The sequence below is a fragment of the Carica papaya genome, chromosome 1 (genome assembly GCF_054855325.1).
Source record: "Carica papaya isolate Zhongbai chromosome 1, ASM5485532v1, whole genome shotgun sequence".
Taxonomy (NCBI): Eukaryota; Viridiplantae; Streptophyta; class Magnoliopsida; order Brassicales; family Caricaceae; genus Carica; species Carica papaya.
Genome location: NC_142309.1, coordinates 4,524,698 through 4,539,171, shown reverse-complemented (window position 1 = coordinate 4,539,171; position 14,474 = coordinate 4,524,698). Strand labels below are relative to the sequence as shown.

Sequence of the window (14,474 nt, the reverse complement as noted above, 5' to 3'; positions counted from 1 at the left end):
AAATTGCTTAAGGTCGCTAATGGAGCCCGAGTCTAGTGTGTTTGTCGGTTAACTATTATTTGACATATTTTACAGTTTTAAATGCAGTATGAGGTCTGATGTTTTCATTTCATTGTTTCGCGTGCATATTTTACTGTTTTATTGATTATGGATTGAATGACTGAGAAACCGATGCTGTATGTTGTCTGTTTGGCATAAATTACCGTTTTGCTTGTTTGTATGTGGATTGATGATGCTGACTGAGGGAAAAGAGAATGAAAGATTATGTAAATGGGTAATTGTATAATGTGGTCAGCCTGACTAGATATCCTGGGAGATGGTGGACGGACCGGGTCCGTAGGGAACCCTATCGGGATTGTGGTCTCCCATACCGGACGGGGTATGGAGATCTTATGTGTTTTGGCGCCCATACCGGACGGGGTATGGGGACGGCCCGCTTCACCCTTATACCGGACGAGGTAATGAGGTTTATAGTTTTGGCACTCATACCGGACGGGGTATGGGGACGGCCCTGGAATCTGATTTCAAGTGTTAAGGGTTAACGGGTAGCGGGACCCCTATGGATACTAGTGGACTGGTAAATGAGGAAAATATGTTGTGTAACGATTGAATTACGAAAGATTTGATAAGTATTATGTTATACAGTTTATATATGATTTCATGATGATGATGATGTTATTGCTTTCGTATATTGTTTTTATGAATTTCACCAAGGTGAGTGAATGGTAAAGGTTTTATTATTGATAAAAGGATTTGTTGTAAATTATGCTCCATTGGTCTTTTTGTGTTTTCTACCCACCTTTACCTCCGTGACGGTGAGATATCGTGATGTCTTTACTGGGCTAGTGTAGCTCATTCCTTATTTAATCATTTCAGATCAGGAAGACCTTGTTCCCGAGCCAGTTCCGCAGGAGGACGACGAATGGGACGCCTAAAGACTCCATAGCCATATTTGTAGCTTTTACTTTCAAGTTTCTCCTTTAGGTAGTTTGATCTTTTATATTGTGAGCACGTTTTTGGTTTTAATGTAAGGGATGTTAATCGAATTTTTGATTTCGCTTCCGCATTTGATAATTTTAATATACATTCCATTCTAAATTTTCGGGGCTGTTACAGTTCACTTAAACAATAATATAGTTTAACACAGCTAAATAACCAATGACGGGGATATCGGCACACAATATAGGGAAAACAAATAACAAAATAATAAAAAAAAACCTTAAAAATTATTAATTGAGTTATGCACAGTATAATAATAAATAAATATAGGCAATACAGAAAATTAAATAAGAAATCGAAATGACTGTACACTAACCGGTTTTAGCTCCATTAATGACTTGTAATTATTTTTAAGGTTCTCTAATTCTTCATAAAAATACATAATTATTAATTATTAAGCTTCAATTTGTCTTAACAGAGAAAAAAGTGAGAGATTCTTACCCGAATCGGTGTCCAAAATACCGAATTTTCTACTGCGCCTATTGATGGTCTCGAATTTCTTGAATTTTTCTGCGGAAATTAAAACACGCTTCACATACCTAAAAATACACCAAAAAATCCAAAATCGATGTTAAAAATTATTTTCGGCCAATCTCAAAATTCTAGCACGGCAGCACCGTCATGCTCCGGCGATGGTACCATCGCTCGCGGTAGCGGTTTGCCTCGGTCTAGCCATTTTCAGTCGGTTTCGGCCACCTTTATACATATCATTGCAAAAAAATATGTTAGAGGACCTCGGTTGGCCGAAAAATAAAAAAACAGAAATCTAACGGTGGTGGAATTTTTCGAATGCGGTGGCTTCGCCGGCTCACTTTCGCGGTTGAAATTTTTTCTTTGATCAACCTGTAGAAAACAAAATGGTGAACATAACGGTGAAAAAATCGTATGAAACGAAAAACAGGAATGTGCTCATTGGAGGAGGTAGTGGGCTTTACCCGCGGTTTTCGGCTCACTCACAATTTATTTTGCTCCAATATGGCCACAGAGATGCTTGAAATCAAATTCTGAGCAGGTAGGAGAATTTTTATTTTTTTTTTTTGGCGATCAAAGGTGGTTCTGGTATGAGGGCGATTGACGGTCGACTCCCTTCTCTGGCAGGAGGCTAGCGGCTAGGATTTGGGTTCAGTGTGATGCGAAATATTTATACCCATCTTGCGTTAACCTGTATCGTTCATCGTGTTTAATCTCAATTATTCGATCGTGTGTGATCTCGACAGTCCGATCGTGTTTAAGGAAAAAATAAATCTGGATTATTCATCAAGATTTGATTTCGACCGTCCGATTGTATTTAAAAGGAAAATAAATTCGGGTCGTCCACGCGCACGTGATCGATCCTGGATTGTTCGATCGTAGGGCACGCGGATCACCCGCGTGACACTGACGTAAGCATGCCTTGCCACGCGACGTACTTTGGTTCGTCGAGATTCCTGACTGGGCAGTCATACATGACAAAATTTTTTTTATTTGTACTTTTATCCTTAGTTTCTAATTTTTCTTGCAAAAACACCTATTGAACTCAAATTTTCATCCATTTTTTTTTTTAAAATTATTTTCAATTTCATTCATAATCTATTTTTTTTTTTTTCATAATTTCAACAAAAATTAAAATAAAATAATTTAAAAATAATTTTTTTAATATATTTAAAATGTTAAAATTATTCTCGAACTAACTTTTGGGATAAGATATTACATTTTTCCTAATAAATTAAGTACAGAATTATAAATGAATTCTAAAAGATTTCTCAACTTACTCTAAAAGTAGCCTTAAATCAAATAATTTGTATCAAACCAATATATCAATAACAAATTTAAAGGAGAAATTGAAAATACCCACCTACTCTATGTTTATAATTTAATGTATTACAATACGTACTTGCTAATGGATTATAAAAAATGGAGATTTGAAGATACACGTCTAGTCTATTTTTATAATCTAATTTATAAAGAGATGTACTTACTAACGGATTATAAAAAAAAAAAAAAAAAAAAACTATTTGATAATTCAGTAAAACAAATTTAAGATTACGTGTGTGTGTGTGTGTAGATGTACGCATGTAATATATTTTTTGTGCAACTTTCAAAGTAGATCAAATATCAATCCTCAAATGTACATAGATATTGTTGGATAAAAAGCAAGTGCACTTTTGGGTCCATGAAAATATTATTCTCTCTTTGGAAATCAAAAGCAAATCTAGAGCTAACATGTGACGAACAGTTCATGTTTATTCTGGTCAACAAATACCGAAAGGGAAAATTTAATTAATTAGCTTAAGATAGATTTAAGTACCTTTCAGTTTAGGCAAATGATTTATTAAGACATTTAATTTCTATCTTTTTTACTAATTAAGATCATTCCAAATTCCCAATAAAAGCTATTTCACCCCCGAAAGGAAAAACAATGGTTTCATCGATTGGGAAAAGAATTTTGAGACTTCTTCTTTTTTTATTAATCGGATATGTTGGTGCTTGTTCTTTTGGATTAGTGAGTTATACAACAAGAGTTAAACATTGATTTTTTAAAGCTTTTTTACATTAGGTGGAAAAAACGTGATTTAAATCGCCATTTACTATAATTATAATAATTATTATTATTGTGTTTGGTTTAATACTCTAATTCTTTTTTTTTTTTTAAATTAAAACTCAATTCCTATTTTTTTTTTTAATGTGAATTGTATTTTAATAAGAAAACTTTAAAATAAAATAAAAAATAACTTAAAATAAAATGATTAACATTATTTTTATATTATTACTACTAATATTAATTGAAAACTTAAATATTAGAGTTAAGATTTTTAAATAATATCATACCTGAATTTGGTCACTTTATCCAATTTTATTTGGATAAACATAAAGTTTAAATTCAATTTTTTTTTTTTAAAAAAAAGAAAAATTCAAGTGTAGAAAATGGAGTATTAATTAGTTATAATAAGAACAAAAGGGTAAAAAGAGATTATAGGGAAGAATAAAAGCAAAATGACCACTTGGGAATTGTTGGATTGTATGTGCGTGTGTGGAGTTGTCAATCAATCATGTAGAATATCTTATCCATGAAAGACAAATGGAGAAACTTTACCGCTGTCTAGTAAATGTCTCAGTAAAGTAAACCAATCCAACTTGCACATCGCTAACCTACATCATACAAAGAGAATAACATAACATCATCAACCCTGTGTATATAATCCTACGGGTTCACTTGAAAAAAATTTAACCCATATATCTATATCTGTATAAGTATATACACCCATAAGGTAGAATATATATGTATGTCCTAAATTAATACTTAATTCAAATATTAACTTTTTTTATCAGATTTAGATAGTCAGTATCATATATTAATATAATTTTCAAATCACCCAATTCAAATAATATATTTAAGCGTAATTCTTTATTTAAGAAGATTTAGGAAGAGAATGTTGAACTCCCATATTACAAGTAACTACTGTAAGTTGTTAACTTATAATTAGACAACCTAATTTTATTTATTTATACACATGCCTATATTTACGTGCAATCACAATATTATGCCTTGTAACCTCTAGAGTTACTTTTGTCTTAAAAAAATAAAAATAAAAGAAAAGAAAGAAAAACCTGTATGAGTTGCTTATCCATGCTAGCTGAGTTACTCTACAGATCATCATCTCATATATGTCTGTGCATGTATAGTATGCATCTTTTACTAAATTTGCATCTACTATGCAACTTTTAATCAAAAGGTTTTTATCCTCTTATTCTTTGAAAGTGCTAACTCATATAAAAAGTATCAACAGTACTACTTGAAAAAGACATTCATCTTATCATGATTAATATTATACCCCCTAAAATACACCTATTTTCCCCTAAGGTTATTCACTTTCATAGGAAGAAACTAATATATATTTCAATTTCAGATATGAATCTAAGCATTTGATTAATTAATTTGTGTTTTCATGATATTTCATAATATAAATACATATATATCAATTTTTATTATACAATACCTAGATAGTCCTTCAATAAAAAGACAAATCACAAACTAGAGAATATTTAAATTGTTTATTTATTCATTTTCAAATATTGGGTGTGTATGATCTACTGCTTTTTTGCATGTACTACTAGTGTATATTAGAAGCTTTGGCTTATTATAGGTTAGTAAATTATAAGATATATGTTAAGTGAGCAATCGAAACTCTATTATGATCAGTGTCCCCTGATCCTCGTCTACAATTTAGTTAAAGGAATATAGTGATGTTCAAGTTTATTTCTTCTATTTTATCACACATACTTGTAACTGTTAGAATATAAATAATTATAATATTTAATTATTTTTATTTAAATATATTGATTGTTCATATTATTTACTTCATCGTTGAATATTTTATACATTTTTAATTTTTTTTTTTAATTTTAGTGATAACTTTTGTTTTTATTAATTTTTGAATATGAAAACTATGTTTTTTCTATAGTACACTCCTAAAGTAATGATGTGCATTAACAATTTTTTACTCTCAAATTACTATTTACAACTCAAGTCAAAGTAAATATATAAACACATATACAAATACATATTTAACAATTGAACTAATTATATAAGTAGGTTTATGGTGTGATACATTTTTTTGTGATTTGCAATGAACAAAATCTAACTAAAGTAAAAAAAATTATAGGAACCAAATCGATTATAAGAAACTAGTTCAATTATAAAAATTAGTTCTCCAACCACTTCGATTTCTGAAAACTAAAACTGATTGTTAATCAAATTTTTTTATTACATATATAATAAAATATATTGAACAAAAAGTAAAATTGTACATGTCATCATTAAACTGCTACATCGTATCTTTCTCATCCTTTTCCTTCCTCCCCTAACTTTCGCTCTATCTCTAGCTCTCATTCTCAGTGGCTCTACTTTCTTCAAGTTCCAAGTTTTTCCTCCAGTGTGTTCCAACTTGTACCTCTCACTCTTAGCAACTCAATTGTCTTCCAAGTTCCAGTTCCAAACTACTCTTCCAACATTCCACAATTCCTTCTTAAATTCCATTGTCTAACGAGTAAATGATATGAATTTGACTCAACACTCAAGCTACTAGCACGACTCAATCTTCTTCCAAGTTCAATTCTAGGTTTCCACCCTAATCTCCTTCCCTGGCATGAATATGACTTAGCACTCACTAGCCAACATAGTTCAACACCTCAACTTCTCTTCTAACCTTCTATACTCAATGACCTTCTTCCTTCATGTCACAATTTTAATTTTTTTAACTTATTTCGATTATTAGTCAAATCAACCATTTACTCACTCCTAACTATGATAAATATATCATATTAATTAAATTTTTCTAAGAAACTATTTTTTCTTTCTAATTAATTAAATACGTTTAAGATTTTATTCTAAGAACAATACATATAAAAATCAATAGATAATCGATCTGATGCGAATAGAATTTTTTTCGAACCCAAATGAAATATTATTCTATCAAAATTTTATCACGTAAAAAGTGTCAACACAGCCTCCTAAATGAGTATGTTGTCAAGTTTAGAAAAATTTTATTATGTTCGAATTTTCTACCTCGATAAACATTTTATTCGAAAGAGAAAGTAAATTTTTTTTATGAGTAAATTTTTTCTAATTCTAATTCTAATTCTAATTGATATTGAAGGGAAAACCTTTTATCTACCAATACTCAATAAAATATAAATAAATATACTTTTTTTATCAATTGGACTAACTTATTTGGATTTTGAAGCAAATCATACTTTACTCTTAAATAAAAATGGTGTGCGCTTCTCAAAATCGGTAGTTATTTTGTATGAAAAGTATACATTAATATCGTAATATATTTTTATTAAAAGCACAATACATATTACATCTAAATTTGTATTGATAAATATAGTTTTTAATAAATTATTAATAAAAATGTGACACAGCGTCAAGGTGCACCCAATGTAGAAGAATTTTTTTTTTTCTCCATTTTGATTTGTTTTCAATTCTAGGTTGATTTTAAATTAGACAAATGACCAGTCAGTTTCAAATAAAAGTATCAGAACTGGAATCGCATTGATTAGGAGACAACTTAATTAATTATAAAATTAAATCACGCTTGTTAATGTCAGAACTTCTAGAACTAATCAATGGCTCAATGCCTCAAAAGTCTTTAACAAGATCACGTTTATTCTCCGGTTGCTAATTAATTATGATTAGCATCCACCATACTGCCTAACTGATAAGCTCATTTGTTTAAGCTTTTGGCTAAATTTGCCTAACAGCAGGTTGATTCCCTCCACAAGTGTATATATCTATATATTTAATCTATAATTATCTGTATATAAAATATACAAGAGAACCTTAGATTAGAACAAATTAAAAAAAATACAAGAGAACCTTTAAATAGTTTCTTTTACGCAAATCCATTAACGTAATAATTATTTATAAATTATTGACACATTTTCTATTCACATTTCAATTATATGTTAACATCTATATGTTCGATTTAGTATATTGTTTTAATTAAATTAATTGCTACTTTAAATTTATACATGTAAATAAATTTATGAAAATATATAAAAATAATATATTGAGGGACTGCATATCAAAAGCATATTAATATACAAGTTTAGAAAACATTTCATGTACATAAATTAAATAAAGTTTAAACATAAAATCTTAAGTTCAAATGTATATACATACATGTAAAAGATACCAATATATTATAATACTTATGATGATAAAGATATTAATTTATTTTTAGCTCCATATTTTTATTTTGATTTTTTTTATGGATATGTAATAGATTTCTACAGATTAATCTATTTGCTTGATCTGGTAGCATAATTAAAGTAATACTCTGTGTCTAAAAAAGTTGCTATATGATTAAATCTAAAAAAAATTCTCTCTTTTAAGTTAATCATTAATGGAATATATTGCCAAACACAGATTATGCTTTCCGGATATCTAACCCAAGAAATATGGTAGTATACTCTACTCTACTTACACATATACACTTGTTATCTATATTTTTATATAAATATCCCCCTCCTCATCTTCCATTCCCACCATCTGAGCCTACCTTGAGCTTCAAAGAAAACAAAAAAGAAAGTTGCAGAGAGATCTTGAAGTGGGTACTTCTACAGAAATCCTATCATGGAGTCTAACAGGAAGAGATCAAGAGGATTTTTGAAGGGAAAGCTGATGCCATTTTACAAAGCAGCAAAACCTTCATCATCATCATCATCTTCTTCTTCTTCAAGCCACCTGCACTACAAGCCTGGACAGTCATCTTCTTCTTCCCCATCTTCTTCACCATTATCATCAACTTCCACAACTGGATATTACGTTCAGTACCATGATTATCACAACAAGGTCAATTATCATCATCATCGTGATCATCATCAGGCAAAGCTGCAGGGCAACAAGGTTTCGCTCATGGTGCATAATGCAGCAGGGGATCACTACAAGCTAAGCCAGATAGAGAACTTGTTTGGGGTGGTAGGAGATGAGAGTGTCGATATTAAAGCTACGAGTTATATAGCTTTGATGAAAGAGCGGTTCAGGCTTCAGTCGGAGCGTGTTAAAGGGAACAACGCCGTAGAAACTACAAGCTAATTATTAAGGTGTATTCTACCGCGACTTGTAGTACAATAGTTATAATATTTTATAATTACCTAGTCATATTAAATAAATTAATAATTATATGAATATGCATGTTATATATATATATATATATCCAAAAGGGATAGATGTACGTAGATTTTATTTTGGGTAGAGAGGATCTGTTATAATATGTAAGGGAAACACTTGGAAGTGCCATATTGTTTTGGTTATGGATTTTGATGAGTACTTGCATGCAAGAATGAAATTAAGCCGTTATCTTTGTGACTAATTAATAGACTAAGATAATAATCATTATTCACTTTTTCATATATATATGTGTGTGTGCGTATATGTGTGTATATATATGAAGAATATTAGTTTTTATATACAATAGAATTAAAGGGGGTCCAGATACATAGAAAATATCTGCAAACATGAATGGTGTAAAAAGTAAGGTTCAATGTACAGACAGAAAATATTTGCAAACATGAATGGTGTAAAAAGTAAGGTTCGGTTTGGCTTTTCTTTGTCATTGTAAGCCTACAATAATCTTATGAATAATTAATTAGCAATGAAAATCTAATTCTTGAGAGGGTAAAAAGGTAAATATGAATATATAGATGGGTGCAATTTCCTTTTCGAATAAATTCTCCAACAAATTATAAGAGCCAACTTCAAAGAGAAAAAAGAAGATTCAACTGTACAGAAACATCAAAATTAATAATTCAAAACCTTTTATATGTAAAATGATGCTTCACATGATAGAATCCTACAGCGATGCATATATAAGTATATGCCATCTCTTCTTTTTTAAAGAGAATTTTTTTTTAAAGAAAAAGGAGCAAAACAAACACAGAAATGAGGGAAAAGATAGTCTTCAGATGACTGAATTGTGAAGGGACCAACTTGCTAAACTCAGCTTCTTGAGACTCACTTATGGAGTTAGCGAAAGCGTTTTACTAATGTCAATGGAGTGAGAGTTTGAAAATTTAGGGGACCACTGAATCAAAAAAACAAAAGATGATTTTGAAGGGTTTTTATTATTAATTAAGTGAATTATGTATAAATAATTAGTTTTAGGCACTTGAAAAGATAGATAACTTGGATGTCTCTTTAAAAAATTATGGTAAAATTTTGACGAATGTCTAGTATATAACTATGATTAATTAATGATGTATTTAATCGTTCTCGGCAAATGTTTTCTTTTTTTTTTTCTTTCTCTGAGAAATGAGAATGGCTTTGAGACCTTAACCGTTGTGAGTTTGCTTCAAAAAACTTATCTTGTCTCTGAATTAAGTAATTGATGTAGAAGTTCTTTCTGGGTTAGGTTGCCAAGTACTTACATGCCAGGTTCCTAGAGTCATGAATCTACACAGATGTGGATTAAGAAGAAAGAGGGTGAGTAGCAGAGATAATCCTGATATTACTCTCCCCGAGAAGGCATCCTTGTCCTCAAGAATACACAGAAGGACTCAATCCTTAGATTGCAAAAGTAGCCATGTCCTCCTCACTGCCAAACTTTTGGCTACACCTTTCTCCTTTCCCAGCTTTCCTGTACTTTTAGTTTGTAGCCAAGACAGGACGATTTTCTGAAATAATGGCATAAAGAATAATTCCTCCAACAACTTCAGAAAAAGCAGGGCCACCATTGACTACTTTTTGCACTTTTTACTTCCCTCTTCAACAGTCAGATACAAGTGCGCCAATAACTTAAGTCAGCATATTCAAGAGCATTGGCATTGGTAGTGAGCTTCGCTGGTAACCGGCAGTTTGTGTGAGCGTTTAGAGACGTTAGGGAGAAATAGCAAGAAAGAGAGAAGCAGAATATCGAGAAAACAGAGAAGAGAGAATAGAGAACCAGATAATAGTGAAAATGTTTTTATGGATTCATAATTCTTTACAACAGAGATGGCTTATTTCTAGCCATTGGTCGGTGATATGTAGTACATGCAACCCTAGTTCTGCACGGCAGAGTGGTCCTAACGGCACACAGGCAGTAACCACCTTGCATCTGGAAACAACAATGTAGAATAACTAAATTAAAGGGACAAAAAGAAAATATATCTTACTATGGTGTATTCTTTCCTTAACTAACTTAACTGACTTCTTCTTTCCTGGTTGTAATTTATTGGGTTTGACATAAGTCTACCAAGAACACTTGCATCATCAATCATATATGAGTCTTTTGGTGGCCTGTTGTTGAGCACATCAAACTCAGATGCTAGTGCACTTCCACTGTTCAACAGTTTGGCAGAAGACGAGCATCAATTGCTTATATGAATGATGTTTCACATGCATCCAAACATCACTAAGGGTACACTCTTGTAAAGGAATTCTAGTAAATTCTTGGAAGTAACAGCTTCTAAAATTGTCATTTCAATATGATTCTCAGCCTAACCTTTTGGTTGAGAAATTTTAACAAACACCGGTTGTCATTCATTGAATCACATCTATTCCCAACCAGTTCGATATGATATAACCCTTTTTCTACTTCAGTTCCATTAAAGTTATCAAACATCCATACTTTACAAAAAACTACGTTTCACCTTTCAAATCAGATTCAAAATTTGTCCTCACTAACATAATTATTGTCATCATAACCTATTGTGTAACACATTCCTCAACAAAAATTTTTTATGCACATCCAGTGCATATTGTTCTAATCCTAGGTCCTGCTCCGTCAATCTCCTAACTCCTTTAAGAGTTAGGAAATTTGCATTTTGCAAGAGGTAGGAGCGAGAAAATTGTAAAACTTTTCTAATTTCAAATAATGAAATACATCTTATTTCTGAGCTTTCCACGCCCGTGGAGCCCTCAATTTGCTAAGTCACTATATGGCTTGTTCCCGTGGCATTTACAGACAGAATTCTAGAGAGAGGAGAGAAGCAAACAAAATAGGAATAAATCACATAAGAAGGAAGAGAGATTTTGAGAGAAACATGATGTTGATGAGAGAAAGAAGATGAAGAAGAAGAAATCCTAGTTGCCGAGGTTTGAATAGCTATAACACCAAAATATCAGGTTCCTAGAGTCATGAATCTGCACAGATGTAACTTAGGAAGAAAAAGGGAGTAAGTAGCAGAGATTGCAGAAGAGAATTTGTGAGAAAAAATAGTAGAATGGAGATAGAGTTGAAGAAATGAGGATTGGTTAGCTCATTGTATTCTCATATTTTCCAAAACGACAATATGTTTAATAGATTGAAACTTCCCCTATACAAAAGAATCAAAAAACTAGACTAGCAAAAGAACACAATGAGTTAAGCAGTTAATAACTATAAATCAAATATCAAATAGCAAGTAGTAAACAGAAACTAATTGCAGATTTAGTGGGGAATAGAAATTCAAACCATGCATTCTGCTCCAGCGTTCGGCTACTGACACCCCAGCTTCCACTTAACACCTAAGCTCCTATGTGTTGCCTTAGATCCTGAAATAACAATATTTCTTGGATGCTTAAATCAGACTTGGGAAAGTTTATACAACTGGTTTTTCATATGTTTACTCCAAGATTTAAACCCAAGGAATTGCCCAAAAATAATGTTAGACAAAGTGAGAAATCCTTTTAGTTTAATTCAATTCGATTGCTAAACTTAAAATATGTCTCTAATGTCTAACAGTTTGAATAACTAACATGTGGTCATCAAAGATTAAAACTAATTCATATGTTGTGTTAAAATTTTTTCCTGAACTGTGTTACTTTGAAGGAGGATCACAGCTGCATTGTACAATGTATAAATGATGGTATTTCGCATGAACTAGAAAAACAAAACTTGCAAAAAATAAAACACAAAGGCACGAAACAGGCATTTTCTTGACAAAGTGACCTGCCATCCAAGTTAATATGAGTATGATAACTAAAAATGTATTTTAGTTTTACTTGGGAATGTTAATTTATTTTTTTAAAAAAAAATAAACTCAAACATCAATTACTCTCAAGTAATTTTGCCTATGTTTTATATATATATGTGTATATATATATATGTGCTACCACAATTACAAGGAAAGCAACCACAAGTTCTTTATCCAAACTCTTTGGCCATGATCACAATATTTACTGCATTGCGAAAATACAAAGTCAAATAAGAAACTTAGCAAACAGGAGCCAACTAACTAAGGAGTTTCTAAATGATCTTAAAAAGCAAAATTGTCCAAAAAGAGAATATCACTTAGTTAGATTTCCAATTTTACCTATACACGATAGTTTTTAACTATTAAATGTAAATACTGAGAGAATAATATATATATATATATATAAGTTTTAAGAACTATAACATACTGTTGAAAACACTAGGGCTATCAATTAAATTCCAAGCTCGAGTAAGCTGAAAACAATAATATATATATAAGTTGTAAGAACTATAATATACTGTTTAAAACACTGGGGATATCAATTAAATTACAGGCTCGAGTGAGCTTAAAACAGTAAAGCTACGTTTATTCAAAATCATCAATGTACCCCACTTTAACTCACTACAAACTCTTTTACTACACCAGAGTATCAGCCATAGAATTACTACAATCAACAAAAACAAACAAACAAACAAAAGAAAATTGCAAAATTATTTAAAATGAATCTCAATTAAAAGTTACCAGAAACATGAAAATATCATAAAACTGAATTAATCAGGACAGAACCAGAGCCTTTAAAATTCAACTACAAAAGTTATATTCAGTGCGTACATCGGGATCCTACCAGAAATTGAAATTCACGCCGCCGCTATCCATCCGATCGGCCGCCAATGAATCAACGACTACAAATCCCTACATTGTCCCCGCGGGCAGATCTCTGGTGCTCATTGACTCCACAATCGATGTGGAGCTTTCTTAGCAGAATGTTTCACCTTCAACATCGATCATCAACGACGATTCATCTCTTTCTCCGTCTACTACTCTCAGATTTTTCCCTCTAAAATTCTTGGGCTCATTTCCGTTCTTCTGGTTTCATTTTCTCTCTACTTAATGCTAAGGTCGCAGCCTTCTGCCTCTCCTTCTAATAGATTGGGCGCGCGGCGAGTGGCGCTATATGAAAAATTAATTGAGCTGAATATCGAGATCACTAAATTACCCTTCAAATTTTTTTATTACTACAATTTAATATTTTATATTTATTTTAAATATCTATTTTTTTTATCTTATAATAAAAATTAAAATAATTATATCATATTTAATTTTTTTAAAAAATTAATTTTAAAAGTAACTTCAATTATTTAATTAAAGTAATAAATTAATATCAATTTAGTGTTATTAATTTCTTATTATTAACTTATTTGATTTAATTAATTATTAAAAATTATTGCTAAAGTATCAAAATATAATTTAAATATTTTAATTGTTTATTAAAAATTAAAGATAAATTCAACTATGTTATAAATAGTTAATATTAAAAATTAAATCATAAAAAATGTTAAATTTTAAAAGTTAATTTAATGATTTATCAATTTTTTATTGCATTTTTATTGACAGCATATTAATTATACAAAATTAATTTGGGTTTCTAATTAATTATTGATAAATTATACAATACTTTATAACACTTATGTTAACTAATTTCACAAGTAAATAAACTATTAAAAATTTAAGTGAATTTTTGGCTTTAACTAGTGCATATTCATTTTACTTATACTGTAATAGTCCGTAAACTTGAAATGAAATAAATTATAAATTAAGTGCGGAAACAAAATAATAGCATTAGAGTTTACATTATTTACATAATAATTAATGATACCCAATAGGGATACATGAATGACCATTCTAAAAAAACAACTAATAATCAAAGGAATAAATAAAAGGTAAACAAACTGAACGTCCTACTCACAATTCTCTTGTGGATCGGACTCTGCATCTTGGTCCTCTTGATATGAAATAGTTAATTGAAAGAGTGATTTATACTAATCCAGTAACAATAT

At 30.6% G+C, this 14,474-nt stretch overlaps 1 protein-coding gene and 1 long non-coding RNA gene across 2 annotated transcripts; one reads left to right on the top strand and one right to left on the bottom strand.

The window, feature by feature from the left end:
* Positions 1 to 3,830: 3,830 nt before the first annotated feature.
* LOC110807413 (uncharacterized) lies at positions 3,831 to 13,592 on the bottom strand. The gene is made up of 3 exons (XR_002538476.2): positions 13,262 to 13,592; positions 11,916 to 11,995; positions 3,831 to 4,128 (listed from the first exon to the last, which is right to left on the bottom strand). It is a non-coding gene; the product is annotated as an uncharacterized LOC110807413 (long non-coding RNA).
* On the top strand, positions 7,943 to 8,855 carry LOC148269102 (uncharacterized). The gene has a single exon (XM_088215618.1). The coding sequence runs from the start codon at positions 8,117 to 8,119 to the stop codon at positions 8,576 to 8,578; it is 462 nt and encodes a 153-aa protein (XP_088071744.1). The 5' UTR covers positions 7,943 to 8,116; the 3' UTR covers positions 8,579 to 8,855.
* Positions 13,593 to 14,474: the final 882 nt, after the last annotated feature.